The sequence below is a fragment of the Parasteatoda tepidariorum genome, chromosome 10, assembly GCF_043381705.1.
Source record: "Parasteatoda tepidariorum isolate YZ-2023 chromosome 10, CAS_Ptep_4.0, whole genome shotgun sequence".
In the NCBI taxonomy this organism is placed as follows: Eukaryota; Metazoa; Arthropoda; class Arachnida; order Araneae; family Theridiidae; genus Parasteatoda; species Parasteatoda tepidariorum.
The window spans coordinates 50121681-50140736 of record NC_092213.1 but is presented as its reverse complement, the minus strand read 5'-3'; the positions used below and the strand labels follow the sequence as shown (position 1 = coordinate 50140736).

At 29.2% G+C, this 19056-nt stretch overlaps 1 protein-coding gene across 2 annotated transcripts in view; it reads right to left on the bottom strand.

Annotated features, from left to right (window-relative positions):
* The window catches only part of LOC122268247 (C-signal), a 27433-nt gene that overhangs the window by 1307 nt on the left and 7070 nt on the right, over window positions 1-19056 (bottom strand). The window contains exons 1-4 of one of the 2 annotated variants that reach the window (XM_043050930.2): window positions 8594-8959; window positions 7419-7476; window positions 5282-5469; window positions 1938-2084 (exon numbers count right to left, since the gene is read on the bottom strand). In XM_043050930.2, the coding sequence (XP_042906864.1) occupies window positions 1938-2084; window positions 5282-5469; window positions 7419-7476; window positions 8594-8725 (525 nt within the window). In that variant the 5' untranslated portion in view covers window positions 8726-8959. Of the gene's footprint in view, window positions 1-1937; window positions 2085-5281; window positions 5470-7418; window positions 7477-8593; window positions 8960-19056 lie in introns of those variants that run through there. The other variant, XM_071186524.1, reaches the window with a different exon arrangement.

Below are 19056 nucleotides of genomic sequence, written 5' to 3'. Positions count from 1 at the left end.
TGCATTTTTTTGTAACATATATTACTCATGAAAATCAGAATAATCTGTTGGTTGTGGTAGCCCTGTGATTAGAGAAATGAACTCCGGTTCAGAGGGGCCGGTGTTCAGTGCTCGACTTCGTTGATCCCAACTGAGTACATGCGCGATATACAAGCTCGTAAAATTTGTGGAATCGAAAGTCCCGTGTTCGGTCTCTGAGCAGTATCATGGTTATAAGGATCTGGGGGAAAATTTTTACCCCTTCAGATTTATGTCTAAATTTAGGAAGTGGACTCTCGAATGAGTGTTGCTGACATTTCTCCGTGAAGTTTTGAGCTAAGACGTACTTTAACCTTTGCGGTGCTTTCTAGTCAAACGGAAAATTCTTGCCTTAATTTGCAAAAAAAAAAGAAAAAACAATGGCTGGTAAGCTTAGCTTGTCTAAGTGTCATTAGAAAGGAAAAAAAAAACAGAATAATCTATTAATATATCTATCCATTTAAACAGTGACTGATCCTTTTCTAAATTTTTCATATCTATTTTTATTTGTGCCGCAGTAAAGACACCGTCCCCACTAGTACACCGAAGTCAAGCATCACTGACTACGGTAAGTAAGCTAGTAGGTGACCACTTTGATCAGCCTGCGTAGGAACCGAGGGTGATGAGCCGTATCGGTCCTCGTTAAACTGCTCGACCGTAAAGTGCTCGACTTTGTACACGGGTGGTGGGGCTACCAAAGCAGGAGAGCTCTCCCCTCTGCAGAGGATCAGAATTGCGATGTCATGTCTTCGGATTATCCTCAAGAATGTTTCTCAGACCGTCGCCAATAGCCCATTGTGCAGCTCTAGTGCGACGTAAACGAAGTTTATTTTGGTTGGGCTTGTTATTTGGTTGGACTTGTTATTCCTTAAGTTGTTATTTTCAAAATCATTTGCTTGTCTACATCAGTATTATATGTAAATATTCATGGTACTTTAATTTTCGCTACATGATCAACTGAATTATTTATAGATATGAAAAAGGAAGAAATTTACTTAAAAGAAAAAAAGAAGGAAAGAAAACAAGCTATCTTCATTAATGTGTTGGGATAGAAGAGTGTAATGACTTCATTAATGTAAAGAACAGATTTGATTTTTTTCAGAGAACAATTTTCAAAAATTTTTGTTTAAAGGTGGCTATTAAAAGTATGTCAATTTAATCATTTGAAACCATGGTGTATCATAGATTTTGTTTCCGAAAACACATTGTTTTTCTTAATAAATATATTCCAAGTGGTTCTAATTTTTAGTCTTCAAAAAATTAAACCGCAAGCTAAGAAATATGGAGCACTTAGTTTAGTTCTGAATCTAAAAAGAATTTCTTTTAATTTTACAATTTGCTTATTATGATAATTTCATGCTATATAACTTTCATTAATAACTTATCACATGAAAAATAATTGTACTATTTATAATTTGATAAAGTTTAGCACATTTTAAATTACAAGACACAAAAATTTTACTTTTGAGTTGATGATATGCAAAATTTGAACGAAATCGGTCGAATAATTTCTGAGAAACATAAATTTGAAAATTCATATTTTTTAATGAATTCAAAAATTTACGTTTTCACAGTAGCTAAAAGTTTATGTTTTCAGAAATGAAATGAAATGTTTTCAAATAAAAAAAATTTTTTTTGAAACAATGATAAATAAAAATGCCCTAAAGAATAAAAATTATAAAAAAAATGCCCTCTTAAACACAAGTAGTGTCCTTTTAAAAATAAACATTGGAAACGCATCAGAAAATTGTTAACAATTTTTTTCAATTATAAATGGTACTTTAAGAGAATCCTTGAAGATGGAAACAATACTACATAAGAAAGATTAAAGGTATATTGTATTATTGTTTTTTTTTTAATCAAGATTTATTGCTATGATTATGACAAATATAAATTGTATGTAAACTAATCAAACACACCTTGCTTATTTTATATGAGGGTACATTTAGATCGAAGAAATTATTTCCTGTGTTTGTAATGCTTCCTAATAAAGAAGATATACTGAGTAAGACTACTTTATATCCGTCATTTTTTAATACTGCTTTCTCTAGGAAGGGTTGCATCACCTGTAAAAATACAGTGTTTAAGAATAACACATAACAGTATATTGTTCAAGTAACAGATATCGATGTATTATTTAGATATATCAGACAATAACAAATTATTTTGATTTGATTGCTAATAATTATATCGTTAAGCTATAATAGGGGTTTCCAACTGGCTGCCCGCGAAGCTTTTTTTTGTGGCCCGCGAACTAAAATATATTAGCTGTCATTTTTTTGCGGACAATTTTCGTAAAAAATCTATATGGGTTTAAAATGCTTTTCTTGCTAATAAAAACCTAATTTCTTCGTTTCTGTGAAATTTAACATACCAAGGGTGCAAAAAAATTTATTTCTCAGGTTTTGCATCCAAGAAAATATTTATTCAAATGCAAAAATTATCGTGTATATTGTTCTTTTTTATTTCCTTTTCTTGTATTTTGTGAATATAAATTAGCATGTGTGTATCAGAAATTTTCTCGAAGAAATTCTCCGATTTAACTTTTTGAAACCACTCATTTTGGACGAAAATATTTGCACACACATTTGTAAATTTTAAATGCAAATATCTATTCTCTGGTGGCTGCAGCAGACAAACCTCAATTTTCTCATTGAACATTTTGTGTGCTACTACGTTAATATCAACATTTTTAAAGTTTTATATCTTAACAATTAGATATCTGTTGCCCATTAATTGTTTAATACATAGGTGCACATTGAAGTTATTGTAGCCCGAATTTTTATTACTTACTTAATATTTTTAAAAATATTTTTAAAATCTACTTAATATTTTAATTTGTATTTCAATAGTTTTGTTTTGTAGAACTTGGTAAAAATCTGACAGTAATATTTAATGTTCCTTTAAACATAAGAGTCCAACATAAAATTTTGATAAAGTTGCGGCCCGCCATTTGATTTGTGTTTTTAGTTGTGGCCCCCGCGTCACGCTTGTTGGAAACCCTAGAGTGCGGAAACCCCTGAGCTATAACATCTAATAATACATTATTCAAGTATAAGAGATAATATTATTACTGAGCATTGATAATAGTATATACTTATTGTTGAGATTTTACAGATATATCTGTATTCTATAAAAAGATATAGATTACAAATATTGTACGAATATGACAGTTAATAATATGTTTTTCAGATATAAAAGATAATCTATTGTTTATGCAAATTAAATAATAATACAATATTTAGATCAAACAAATAATAATGTATTGTATAGATACAACAAATAATAATTTGATTATAAATAAAGTTAATAATATATTGTTTGGATAAAACAGTCAATAATAAACTGTTAAAATACAACAATAAATAATATATTATTTAGATTTAACAAACAATAGCACATTGTTAAAATACAATAATAAATAATATATTATTTCATTATAAGCGATAAGAATATATTGCTGTACAACAGATAATATTTTGTTTCGATACAACATATAAAAACATATTGTTTAAGTTAGATATAAATATACAGTTTTTAGGAAATTTAAATGTTACTTATTGTTGAGCGAAGCTGCATTTATTTCTAAATAATTGTTTTAGTTTGTTTTATGCTTTACAGAAATCTAAAATTAATTTACGAAGTATTAGACTAACAGTTGAAAATCATTTATTTTAATTAATATCGAAGATAATCTAACGATTTCTAACTTAAGTTTGAAATTAACTTTTAACTTTTAACGTTTGCCTTTTTAGGTTTTAAAAAATTAAAATTTAAATACGATAAAGCTCAAATATTCATTTGAATACAAGTTTAGAAAGTAATCTAAAAATTACTATATGCATAAGGAGCGTTGTTATATGAAAAATTGAAACTTGTGTATTAAATCTCACAAAACAGACTTCTGAGCTTGGTATAATAACCTTAAACATTGTTAACTGTAATTAATAATGATTATTAATGCTGTAGTAATTATTATACATTGCGTAGACTTCCCAAACCATAAAAGTAATTTTGGAAAATCAGCTTTAATCAAAATACAAGGATTTTCTTTCGTTCTAATTTTACGAATTTAACTAACCATTCATAACTTAACTTAGTATTTCAAAATTATTAATCAGCTTTTATAATTTAATATTTGAACAGAAATAAATATTATCTGAGTACTAACTAATAATGTGGTATAAAAATTACGTACACGTACAAAATGTTTCGCAATGACCACCCTAAATACATTCATTTTTCAATCTTTGCAATGAAAAACAATGCACTTCAGTGCCATAAATTAATTTTCAGGTGAGAATTAATAAATAATGAAACTTTGTTTGGGTTAATCAGAGCAAAGAAAGTACAGTAAAAATGATCAAAATATAAAAAGTTTCTTTTCCTGAGAATGTAACCAAACAAACTCGAAGAAATTTCTGTAAAATTTGGAATGTTAACCGTTAATTTATATGACAAGCATCGTTGAAATAAAAGTTCAGTGCCCATAAATGCAACGAACTTCAACAAAATTTTTAGAATTATTGTTGCGCGTTTGTATATGCGGACTGCTCCCTTAAGAGGACAAAAAAAAAAAAAAAATAAAGTTCAGTGCCGCAATTGTAATGAACTTAGCAAAACTTGCCGAATCGACAGCCGCTACGTTATATGACCAGCTACCCGAATTTGTTCTCATCCCGAATTTTTTCTCATCCGCCGATAAAGAACGACTCTCTTTAACATTAGTGATTACGAATAAGCAACTCCCTTACGCCTCGGCAGATGGCAGCACTACACTACTGTTCACCATCATTCTACAAGCAAATAAGCTTGAATTCCAAACAACGTCAAGACCTATGATGAGCACGATAACTATTATGGTTAGTGGCCATATATTTGCAAGAAAAAATTTACGGACAGACCTGTATTTTTATGGTCATAATATTTTTACGAGCATAATTTTATTTTTGCATTCAGAGATTTCAACTGGAGCATTTTTTTTTTTTTTTTTGCCACTGACAGCGAGGAATAAATATAATGTAAAAGGCATTCCAATCTCTCAGGACAAAAAAAGAAAATTTTATTATTTTAAACTCTCCTTTACTTCGATCAACCTAAAAAGTAAATCGTTAGAGTGTTTTTCTTAATGTGCATTTCTTGTATAAAAATCCAAAATATATATTTCAAGGGTGGATGATTATTACGGCGCATTCTGTATCCATATATACAAAGGAATTTAAATATATTCCGATGACACAATCATTCGATGTTTTGGTATTACCTTAGACAGCATCATGGGACCTACGGTATTTGTCTTGAAATGTTTCTCCAAGTTTTCGACTGTCATATGTTCTAATGGAAGGATTTCAAATATACCTGCGTTGTTAATAAGTAGATGCAGACCCTCATCCCCAGTGTTAGCTTCAACAATTTTTTTGGCAACTTCAATTTCTTCCGGCGCGTTTACATCTAAAATGAAAATTTTTTGACAAATTATTTGAGATATAAAATATTATTACAGACATAATTTTTCATGGAGATTTTGTACCTAAATTTCGTGGTACTTGATAGAACAATGTCATTGTACATGTCGCAAGCAAAATATCAGCTTAAATTTGAAAATAGATTATTTTTACGTGATTGAATCTTGAATAATGGCATTGGGTTTCTCTTATTACTTCAATTTGTAATCAACCTTAATTGCAGTTTGTCTGAGTAGGGCAACAATGTATCAAATTTCAATATAGTTGAAAATGCTTGATTGGGGGATAATATTTAAGTGGATAAACAATATGAACAACTTTATAAGGTAAATATCTAATTAATAAACATAATAAAACAGGTATTAGGAATACAATTTTAAATTTATTACAAAATAATTATACTACTAGGGGACTCCACCTATTGCACCCACCTCACGCCCACCCCCGTAATTGATTCTTATTCGTAATTGTTTATTTTTTTCAAGAAAGCAGAACATTTTGGTTTCGAAATATACCATTATTTCAGATTTATGTAAGAGCAGTTTGTTAACATGTTAATCGAAACGAAATGGACAATTAGCTTCATTTGAAAAATAATCATCTGAACTTGAAAAGAAAAGCTAAAACTTACGAACACAGAATTAATGACTCAATAAGAAAAGACAAATGAAAAGTAATATTATTTGTTGATAAAATTTATAAAAATAAATTTTTCATAACAATGTATAAATCGTTAACATTTAAAGCAGAAAAAGCTGAAAAATTACCTAAATTTGCAATACTTTTTGAATAAATGAGAATTTAAAAAAAAAAAAAAAAAAAGCAACANAAAAAAAAAAAAAAAAAAAAAGAATTGTTAAAATTATGACGCAAAATGGCCCTATCAGCAGCAACGGACCTACAGCATCAACTTTGTGGTTGCATTTCAACGGATTAGATCGTAGATATTTTTTTTTTAACTGCAAATTTAGCAGTTAAATATTTCTTGAACTAACAATCAAAAAGTAATTTTTTTTTCATGCATGGAACTCTTTGAACACTTTCCTACACATCTTCTAATTTCAAGTTTCTAAGTCTGAAGATTAAGTCAAGTTTCTAAGTCTGAAATTTTGAGCAACAAAGCAAAATGCAGCGTAAAGCAGGAAACTGAGAAAAAATTCACAAAAAGTACCTAAAATTCGAACTAACTTTCGAACAAATTGGAATTTCGAAAAAAAAATCTGTTAAGTTTATGGGCAACCGTGGTTCTCTCAATATTTCATCTCTGTAATATCATTATCTTGCGACCTATAGAACTTCCCCCCAAGTTTAGTAGTCAATAATTCTAGAAAAATTATTGAATGTTTTTTTTTTAAATCGCAATTCCTGTGTAGTTCTCAACACAACTTAACAATTTAAGGTTTCCCAGTCTTATAGCAAAATGTAGCATTAAGTTAAACACACAAAACAGCGACTTTGGACCTTACGATTTTTTAATAAAGAGAGTAAAAAATTAGGACATTTGAACATAAAATTAATTAAATAAAAAGATTTTTTAGGTGTTCTAATGTATTGCATTATTTTTAAAATTATTATAATCAATTAATTTTACATTCAATTTAAAAATGCAATTAAGTACTGCATTAAGAAAAACAAAGTTACTATAGCAAAAGTATATACCAAAAAATTTTAGTGTTGGTCTAAGAAAAGGATAAAAGAGAATATTTATATGTTATATATAATGCTATATCAAATGTGTCAGAATTTTGTTATTATCAAATATTTTAAAATTCAATTTCAAAATGCAATTAAGTAACACATTAAGAAAGCAAATTATGACAAAATTTTATTGTGGATTGCGAAACACATAAACGGATAATTATGTTATCTCCTTCGTAAAAATCAGTCTCTAATCGTCTTAACACGAAATCAGCTTTAAATAGTTTTAACACTTACCCATTTTTATAAGAATAAGTTTAGTCCTAACTGCATTATCCTGCAATGCTTTTAAATCCTGCAAATGAAGTATTTTTCATTAAATAAAAGATAAATATGAATAGTTTGGTAAAGTTAGCAAAACAAATATGAAAGTTTTAATAATACATTTTAAAAAAAATCATAAAAACTAGAACTGGTTTCAGAAGCCTTAAAAAATTTTTTGACAGCTTCAAATTTAAAAATCATCACGAAATTAAGTATTTTAAAGGATGCTGTTCGCACCATACTTTTGCATGGTGCTCAATGTTGGAACTTCTGCAAAACCGTAATAAAAAAACTGCAAACATTCCAGAACAAATGTCAAAGAATTATTTTAAGAATATTCTGGCCTTAACACTATTTCAAATGAAGATCGACTAACAAAAGCAAAAATAGTATCCATTCATGAGGAAAATTTGAAGAGAAGATGGAGATGGTCTGAATTTCGTTTAAAACGGGATAGTCCAGTTAACGTCGCACTTACTTGGGCACCTGTTGGAAAATGTTAAAGAGGAAAGCCAAAACTTACTTAACAAGGCACTAAAGCAAAATTAAATGGATGGAAGGAGGCAAGAAGAATGGCTCAAGACAGGGGTGCCTGGAAAAAAGAGACTAGTGGCGTTATGTGTCAGCTGACGCAAAGAGGATAGGTAGCTTGGATACACTTTTTAAAGTTTATGGAAAAACCCTTGAGTAATTTTTTAATGTTATCATTATTAATGACGTTAGCTGTTACAAATACATAAACTAAGAGTATTTTCAGTTTTTTGAAATTTTATGGCTGACGCAAAGAGGATAGGTAGCTTGGATAAATTTTTTAAAGTTCATGGAAAAACCCTTGAGTAATTTTTTAATGTTATCATTATTAATGACGTTAGCTGTTACAAATACATAAACTAGGAGTATTTTCAGTTTTTTGAAATTTTATGGCTGACGCAAAGAGGATAGGTAGCTTGGATACATTTTTTACAGTTCATGGAAAAACCCTTGAGTAATTTTTTATTGTTATCATTATTAATGACGTTAGCTGTTACAAATACATAAACTAAGAGTATTTTCAGTTTTTTGAGATTTCGTGCTTAAAACATCAGAAACGCAAACATTTAAAGATATAAATTATAATCAGTATCATTAATTCTAAAAATAATATTTACCAGAACAGTGCTACCACTCCTATAGGTAGCAAAAATAATTTTTGGTGGATCTTCTCTCAATATTAACTGTCGCACAAATTCATATCCAATTCCTCTATTTGCACCAGTAATGAAAACATTTCCGATTTTCATTTTTAATGCTCTGTAACTAACCGATTTCTAATACGAATGCGTAATTCAAGGAATGAAATATAAAAAGCAGCAATCTTAGATAAAAAGCTGACCTTGGCACTATTTTTTAAAGGGTTAAAGTTCCGCAGTCAAGAGTAACATAGATACTACTTTATTTTGAATTGATATCAAGAATATTAGGTTCGAAAGAGTTTACCCTGTGTCAATTGGTATAAATTTAAATGCATAAAAGGATCAACGATCTCTTGACGTAAACTCAAAAGCAAAAGTGATAATCCGACATTTATGTTCTTATTATTGACGATAAGAGGGAGATATCATAGAATCTCAGACGGAATTCATTGGTTTTATTTTTTTCTTATCAGTTCTCACATATATATTTTTGTCTAAATATTCAAGCAAAAATAAATCAGATTTAAAATAATTTTTGGCAAAGTAAATACACCGATATTTAAACCATTATTTTTTTGAATCCGAACAAGTTCAATTGGAGCTAAAAAAATTATTTTTTTATCATTTTAATAATCATTGTTGCAGTTTAATTTTTCATCAAATGATAGTGTTAAAAGCACCACTCAGATTGATTAGTCTTCGCCAATACTTTTAAATTCATTCTAACATTTACCTTTAATAGCCTCAGACTTATACCACTTTCCAAGTAGAATTATTTCTCACTCAAAAGTAACGGCACATTTTATAATCTATAATATAAATAAAAAATATTTGTGAAAAAAACGTTGCTTTAATTAAAAGACAACCTCCCTCTTGTGGTCATCATAAAATTATTTGTAATTAATAATACACTGAGAAAAAAGTATGGTCGAAAGATAATTGTAAAATCTACTGTTTTCTGGCTCCACAGGAACACCAAAAAACGAGGTATTTTTTACCGTATAACTTTGGTAAAATTAAGTTTCATGATATGTGATAAAATTTGGTCAATGTGTTATCATGTTCCTTTAAAGCATGGCATAAGAACTATTTACTCAGTTAAATTTACTTCTCAGCTTTGAATTTTTAACTAAATGTGTGGCAATAAGAACTATAATTTTGAAAAACCAGAATTTTAAATAAATCGTTACCTTATGAAAGGATAAATTACCAAATGAGTGGTTTAAATATTGTATTTTTTTCAGAAATAAATGAATTAATATTATTGTACAGTACAGTATTTTAACAACAACAAAAAAAAAAATCTCCTTGTAACATGAATAACAGCCGTTTACTTGCTTCATTTGCTGCTTTATACATAACATTCTGGAAAGATTTGGAGCACGTAAATCGTACACTTTGGACTGTGCTCCAAATTTTGTGAGAAATTAAAAATCAATCTGCACAAAGAAATTTCTAAACATACACTGATATCCAAATTAAGAGGATTTTCAGATTCTTGAAACTACGAGACAGATTTTAGAGAAATTTGGGGGGACCATAGGTTGATATAATAAGAATAAAATAACTGTTCTGCAATTATAATACGCGTATATGATCTTGCTCAACACTCTACGGAGTCAGAAGATAAGAAATAGTGGCCACAGGAAAAAATAAAAAATGGTTCAGTAGGCAGTATGGCTTCTTCTTACAGATGCTATGCAAGTCATACAACGTAATTTCATATTGGGATTAATGTAGTTTAGAAGTTGCGATTATAGTTCTCACTCAGTTTCTGGTCCTATATGCGTTTTAGGGAGGAATTTCGAGTTCTAGTTGCCCTCCCTAGGGCCTTCTGATCATGCTGTACGAGATTGAGATCTGGAGACTGACTACGAATATTTTCACTTTTCAAGACATCGTCGATCAGATAAGTTCTATGAGGCTGTACATAGTCGTCCATTAAAATGAAATCAGTCCAACTATAACCATGAGAATCAAATCCAGGGTTACAAGACATTATCCCCATATCTCTATCTGCCCATATATCTGCTTAGCCCTATACCTCATGTGGAGAGAACCAGTTTTCCATTATCAGTCCTCCAACATCCCAAAAGTGAAATATTATTTTTTTTTTTGGAGTAATAGTTATGATTATTTTAGACATTGAATTTTTGGCATTTAAATGCGACCATTTTATTAAATTTTGGAATTCTAACCTTAGATTCTTAATCCCTTACCTCAAAATCCCTTACATCGACAATTATCAATTATATTTGTTCGACATGTTCAATTATATTTCTAAAAAATATAATTGAAGTATCAGTTTTGATTAGGTAATTCCGAGCTATGAGAATATAGAAGCTTTCCATTTTCTGTAGTGGAAATGTGGCTTTGGTTTAAAAAAAATCACCTTAGTTAAGTTTTTAAAGTTGTCATTGAGGTGTATACTATTTTTAATCAATACTTTGTCATGTTTTTTTAAATTTTTTGTCTTATAATTGTCCATAAAAGCTATGATTTAAAACGTTAATTATAGCTTTATGTATTTAAAATGTCTTAGCACTATCTTGTTTTGGTATCTCATAGACTTTTTCTAAATTTTGTAGATTTGATAACATTTGTATTTTTTGAAATAATATCCCAGTGTTTTTGAGTCTGACGAATTTTGACAATCTCTAATGATTTACACGGATCATATATGCATTAGATATAATAATAATGAACAACTTAATAATTGCTATCTTCTTATTTTGATTTTAAAAAGTGTGACCTTTTACCTCCTATTAATTTAATTTAGATCATAATTCCTTCGCTTAATTTTCAACAATTAGGCTAGCGAATGTAATATACTACCAAACATTACATTTTCACAATAATTAATTTGCTTAGTATTTGACTCATTATTGTTTGTATAATAACGTGTTAAATTTTTAATACACTGAGAAGAAGTTTTGCTCAAAACTACCGGAATATGGGGAGATTTACCATGTTTTTGACTCTACGGGAACACCAAAAAGTTCGATAATTTTTACCGAAGCGCTTTGGTAATGATTTAGGTAAAATTAAAAATAAAATTTGGTTTTTAAAATATGCGATAAAATAATGTGGTAAGATTTCGTAACTTTACCATGATCCCGTAGAGCATGGCATAAAAAACATTTATTTGCTTAAATTTATTCCTCAATTCCGTATTTTTTACTAAACGTATGATATTAAGAACTGTACGTTTGAAAGCAAGAATTGTCGGTAAACCATATGGACGAAAAATTGCCAATAAGCGGTTTAAATTATCAGAATTATGTTTTTTCTTTCAGAAATGTCATTATCAAAAAGTATGACAGTTTTACCGAAATTTTAATTTCAATATTTTAACTCATTATATGTTTAGAATTTACTTTTCATCGTAATTTTATAGCTGATGTGTATTGAGGCATGAATTTAAATGAACAAAACAAGAAAAAATGATGCGTCAAAAAAATTTTAAAGTTTAATAAATTTTATGCTCCTGTCTCAATATTTTTGTTTCTTGCATTATTGGACCAGAATCGAATTTGACCTAAGATCCGTAGAAATCTTTAGGAGGCCTTGATCTTCCTTTGATCGATCGCTGCCTCTTAATGAAGTTCAATCGATTCTCGGCTATTTACGGCCCTGGGGATTTGAAAATTCTGTACATTCACAGAATACCTCAAAGCATTTCACGGGAATATGGTTTTGTTTTCCGGAAGTAAAGGTAAGATTTTTTTTTTTTTTAAGAGAGAAAAAAAGATTGCATAAAGAGTAAAAATATAAGTCGAAATTTTGCTTTTAAATTTATTTTTATTCAAGTATTAAAGGAAAAGTAAAAATTAAGAAATGGAATGCGCATTAACTCATACAGTTCATTTTGAAAATGAAAGAACCATTTTCTTATTATTACCTTGGTAATAAACAAAAGAAGGAAAAGGGAACTTCGCGTATTTTTGTTCATAATTAAATTGAAACAATCTGAAAAACGAGTTTTTTCTTGAAAATTATAAATTTTTAGTGATACTTTTTTCGCAATTTAATGGGAGTTTATTTTACCTCTTATATAATACAAATATGACGTAATCATTACATTTTCAGACAACGGATGATACTGAACTTTTGACAGGAAACTATATAAGGAAATATATAAAAAATATCTATAAAAAATTATATAAAAAACTTAAAATAATGGAAATATAAGAGAAAAAATATTAAAAAAAAGTTGTCTCTTTACTGATAATTTTATTTATTTATGTTGAATAAACAATTTCTGAAAATACATTACGTTAAAATAATGAATTTTTAACAAGTAACTGTTAGAAACACTTGACGAAGGAAAGAAAACTATTTTATATATTGTGTTTATTTATTTTAAATAAATCATTTTTCAAAAATGAATAAGAAAAACTTTCTGCCGCTAATTTTGATTATATTTTTTAAATGTTAAGTACGGTTTTTTTGTTTAAAAATTATAACAGTTAATACAAACGTATTTTTCAAAGAAAAAAAAAACAACCTGTTATGACATTAACTGAAGACGATCCAATTGGACATAATCCAAAAAGATGTCTCGTATTGTAATCATTGTTGTCCAAAGCGTCAAAGAAAAAGGAATGCATCCAAAAAGTGAGCTATTTGACTTCTTATATTTTGTTAATGCGTTTTACTATTGTCGGGATCAAACGAGATTGAATGAAGCATTATTTAACCACGTATCCGTTGAAATATTCTCTTGATTATAAGGGGAAACTATTTTCTGATAGTTTCTAAAAATGTTCATTTTCTACGCAAATATTCATTTTTTTATGAAGAATGAAAAGGTTTTTACCAAAATTGTGAATTTTAATAAGCACTTTTTTTTTATTTCTTTGACATTGTTTGGATTGAATGCATCAGATTTTTAATGTTTGCTGGTTACTTGAATTTTTTACGTGCGCTTGAATCAATTAATCTCATATTTCACTACTAAAAATTAAAGATAATAGTTTTGGAGAAAGAAACTTTAAAGATGCAATTAATTAATTATTCAAATGTATTTTTTTTAAAAAAACTATGATGTATGATTCATTAATCTATGCTTTGTTTATTCAATTTATTTGAATTTTAGTTACCGTAGTTTTAGTTTTCTCTAATTCAAACTTTTTATAACATGTCTATCGAAGCATTAAATTGCATCGGTTTGCTAGGTTTTTAAACTTAAAAATATGTATGCGTTTTCTATTATACTTTGATATTTTTTTTATTGGGAAATATATTGAATTTCAAATATTTGCAGATTTTGTACCTTATTCTGATTTAGAAAATAGGTTAAAATATTTTTTTGAGATTAAAATATTAAAAATGGCGATTAATTTAGGTAGGCATAAAGCCTATAACAACATTAACATAAAGCCTTAGCAATTTTTTTAATTAAAATTGAATGTCATTCAAATTAATTTATTAATTTTATGTACTTAATTGTTTACCGATTTTGCCCATGTTTTTTTCTCTCTCCAAAATTCGTCATAAAATGCTTATTTGTTTTTTAACTCAACAATAAAAGATTATATTACAGAGAATTAATAAATTTTAAGTTTAAATAAAATTCTATATTTTTTTTATTATTAATGTTTATGAAGTAATAACTTTAATAATAAAAAAATATAACATTAACAATAATAAGCGATGCTTAAGTACTATTGAAAATTTTAGTGTCTAACAAAAAGTAAACAAATGAAATTAAGCTATGTGCTTTTTTTTTCCTTTTAATCGCTAATTTGGTTTAAGAATCCTGGTGTCTTGCGTTCCCCGAATTCGAATTAGATTTAAAATAATTGTGTTCAAATTTTTAACCCTAGTTCGCTTTCTACTAATCGATAAAATAAATTTTTGCATAACATTTTTGTTATTACTGAAAACACCCTGATTATTTTCTTGCAGTGACTTTTTTAAAATGCTGTGCTAATAGCTATAAAAAAATCCCGTTCTTCTTATAGGCTTTCTCTGTACATTTGATGGTTTAAAGCTGAATTATTGACAAAACAATTTTTTGTTTTTCATTCTAGTTATAAACGGAATAAAACCGCCTGTTCAAATTCTTTTTTTTGCCCTTCAGTCTTGCTTACCCTACGATAAATTAAGCTTTTTTTCAAATCATTGTACGTTTATTTTCTCTAATTGCTCTTATTTTTCAGCAATTATTTTATGATTTTGAGCATCGTAAAAATAAAACTGTGATTCGATTTTATTGTCAAGTAGATGCTCTACCTGATTATTATATTTCTTTAGACATAATATTCTGCTAAGTTAAGTTGTCAGACATTTTTATACTGATGAACCACTATAGTTTTAAAAGCTTTTACACTTAAATATTATTTCAATAAGTGAGACCTTTAAGATCTAAACAGTTTAAGATTTTTCCTCATACTAAGACACTAGTACGAAGAAACTAAGACTCTAGAGCCGTGATGGCTCAGGGGATAGAGTGTTCGCCTTCCAATGAGGTGAACCGGGTTCGAATCCCACCAATGGCTGGTCGATTCGAATCCGCATCCGGCTTGCACCGACCACAGTGCTGACGTGAAATATCCTCAGTGGTAGACGGATCACGGGTTAGAGTCCCTTTGCCGCCAGGCTAACCTTGGGAGGTTCTCGTGGTCTTCCTCTCCATGTAACGCAAATGCGGGTTAGTTCCATCAAAAAGTCCTCAACAAAGACAAAATTTCTCCCAATACTTGTTCCAGGAGTTCCCTTGTCTTCTGGTTTGGGTTCAAAATCACAAGTCTACGGAGTTGAACTTTAGAAGTCGTAAACCCAAAAATTGGGTCTGCTGTTCAACGATGATTATTAAATACTAAGACACTATAGACCTGCGGTAGTTCAGAGGACAAAGCGCCTGAGGTAGTCCAGGTTCAAACCCCAGCGTCGACTCGCCGTACGAATGCTGCTCTCCGCTCGTATCGACCAACTTGGTGACATAGTTAAGTTTATAGAATTTTTTGTTAAAATAACTGCGTTTATTTGTTAAAATAACAGTACTTATCGGCTGGAAAAAAAGCATGCATCTATTTTTAAAAACAGTACTTTTCTGTGAAATAAACGGGTTTTCACTGACACACCAGCTTACAGTTTGTTCCCGTGAACATCACGGATTTTTCTTTTATAGAGTAAGAAATGTGAGAAAAAATGTTTAAAAACTTTTAGACTTCGTATAATTGTTTTAACTATTTTCTGTAAGCTATATTTTCGCATAAATATAGCAAAAAACACTGATTTGCTTGAAACCACTTGAATTAAACTACAGTAGTTGAATAACTTAATATACTGATAAGTATAAACACGTTAAACTTTAAATATCGGGTAAAAAACTGCGGATGTTACAAATTGAAAACAGTTTATTTATTTTCGATTTAAAAATATTGTATTAGGAAGTCATTGAACAGAAGTTAGCAGAAAAGGTACCAAGTTATTTTTTTATAAAATTTTTAATAAGCTTAAAATTAAAACAACAAAAGAAAAAAAATCGTTAGGCAAAAATAAGCTGTCTTTTTTCTTTATGGCATGATTCAATTTGCGGTGCCACGTATTATTTTAAAACATCGTTATCACAAAGAAAGCGATTCCATAAATAGCTTTTCTATAAAAACGATTCTATAAATGCGAAATTTATACAAATCGTTTTCAGAATTTTTTTTAAATATATAAATGGAGCATACGAAGATTTTTGCGATATAATTAATTTGTAATAGTTATTTGTAAATTATATAAACTTAAAAAGCTAACTCAATCATATTTCTTTTAGAAAATATTAATTTAATAAAAAATATTATTTTTATCGAAATCAGAATATGTGATTCTTTATGGCAACATTGTTTGAGCTTAATAACAGCATTTTAGAACTTGTATAGTATCGTTTTTCATTTTTTATTTTTACCAATTAGAATATTATATCATTAATGCCTTTCACCAGAAATCTGAGTAAGCATCTTGAGATTTTCTTTAATCTGTGCATTATTTCATTCCATTTTCTTACATTTTGCTTAAATATTTTAAAGAACAGTTGAAAATAACCATTTCTGATAATTTATTCATGAACACTGTTTCCATTTCTACTCAAAACAAATTATGAATCATTTTCTGTGAAAACAAGATATTTCTTATTTCTACCATCCAACTCAAACTTTTTTTTTAATTGTAAATAGTTTAAAAAAATCAATTTAATAGACTCCACTACCGGCTCACCTGCTTAAATTGAGTAAGTTCCAGAAATACATATGTTGATTGTATTACGAATGAAATAGCGCTAGTTGATAATGAATTTTTCTTAGATCACAATATTTTTGGGTTTCCATTTAAATAAATTTCCTTAGTTAATAAATTCTTCGAGAAAGTAAAGTTATTTACAAAAGCTCTATACATTTTTCAATATATGTAAAGATGATTTCACTTTATTGCGTAAAAACCGAAGAAAAAGTGTTATGTAGTATAATGTTCTACTGTAGCGTAACTACCACTACAATTATTAAATTCCTATTTACTAGCTAAATTCCTATTCCTATTACACGCTTTCACCGACTGAAATCCCCACTTCAATTTGAACTCACCTAGTTTGATGGAAGGAAAACAGTGAACAATTAAATTGCTATTTAGGAATGCGACATTGTCCTCCTCTTACTGTTGCTACTCAGTCTCAGTCTCGATCACTCACAACGGGATCCTGAGCACTCGACTGTTAAGTGCAACACAGGAGCGACCCCGCTAACAATCGTGATTTTAACTCACGACTAGCACTCAAAGTCCGGTGATCTTAATACAGCTCTCCGGTCCTCTTGCAAAACAGCAATGAATTAACTAGTGATATCCATTTATCAAATTCTATCACAAATAAAATTTCTGGTAGGGGAGTACTGAAGCGTAACTACAAAAATTATTAAATTCCTGTTCTCTAGTATATAAGACGTGTTAACTGGATTCTATAGAACCATGATACATGAAAGTTGACATTGTTAATAGCCCAACCCCATACAGCAATCTGAATAAATGACTTGATTTTCCATAAAAAGTCATAAGTTTTCCTGAAAAAAAGGCTTTTTTATGTGCTTGCCTGATGGGAAATATTTTTGACAATTATTTTTCTCGGGATTTTTAAATATAAAATTGAAACATAAAAAATTGAAACATAAAACTTACTAAACTTAATACTATATCTTTTTAATAATGCTTTCTTATAAATTGAGCAATTTGTTGGATAAACTTTATTTAATGCATCTATTGAGCTGATTCTTTGCTAGCAATATTTCTAAATCATATTTATCAACTGTAAAAAGTTGAATAAATAAATTAATAAATAAATAAACAATAAATCATATTTCAGAAACTAAATTGAATTTTGATTCTCGAAACCTGTTAGATATTTATCTTGGTTCCTTGGAGTATTAATCCAATTTTCCTTCGAGGAGAATTTCATACCCGTCGAATATCGAAGGCCGTGTTACTAGTCTGATCGTTTTGAAAGAATTCTGAATGCTCTGCGTGTGTAATATGCCTGATTCTTTATCGTCTTACAAGATCATTGCCAACAAAACCAATTATTTTTATTTTTTGAATCCGGAATGAAAAATGTAGCAGAAGAGTACCGATTTCTGTGTGGATGCTTGTTTCTGTTTCTGTTGGATCGTTAAACTAATTAAAGTGATTCTTCGCTTACCTGACAAAGTACCAATCTTCATTTCTATAGTTCTTTCTTTTTTCCCTTTTTCCCCCCCTTTATTTTAATGGCAGACACAAGCATTTCATGTTTTTATTTTCTTGCTATCTTCTTCTTCTTTTCAACATTTGTATGGTTTCTGGTCTGTTGCTGGTATTAAAGAATAAAATGAAAACAAAAGTAATTTGAAAGCTGATGGAAGCTATAGTACGTGGTGCCTTACAAAATTATAAATTTCTCATTCATTGTTCGTTATAAATTGTTCTTTTCATTATAAATTCATTGTTCATTATAAATTTTAACGCTTTAAGGTAAACACGTAAGATAAAAGCATCACTGGCTACGGGTGTGCGGGTGGGTGACCACTTGGATCAGCCTGTGTAGGGACCGAGGGTGTGCGGTATTGGTCCTCGTTAAACTGTTCTACCGTAAAGTGCTCGACTTCGCGTGCAGGTCGTCGGGCTACCGAAGCGGGGGTGCCATCCCCTCTGCAGAGGATCAAAATTGTGATGGCATGTCTTCGATTCATCCTCATTGATGTTTCCCAGACCGTCGCCAATCGCCCATTGTGCAGCTCTAGTGCGACGTAAATGAACAAACGAGCGAATATATATGACATAACATAACATAACATAACATAACGTAACGTAACGTAACGTAACGTGACGTGACGTAATATAATATAATATAATATAATATAATATTATATAACATAACGTAACGTAACGTAACGTAACGTAACGTAACGTAACCTAACCGAGAA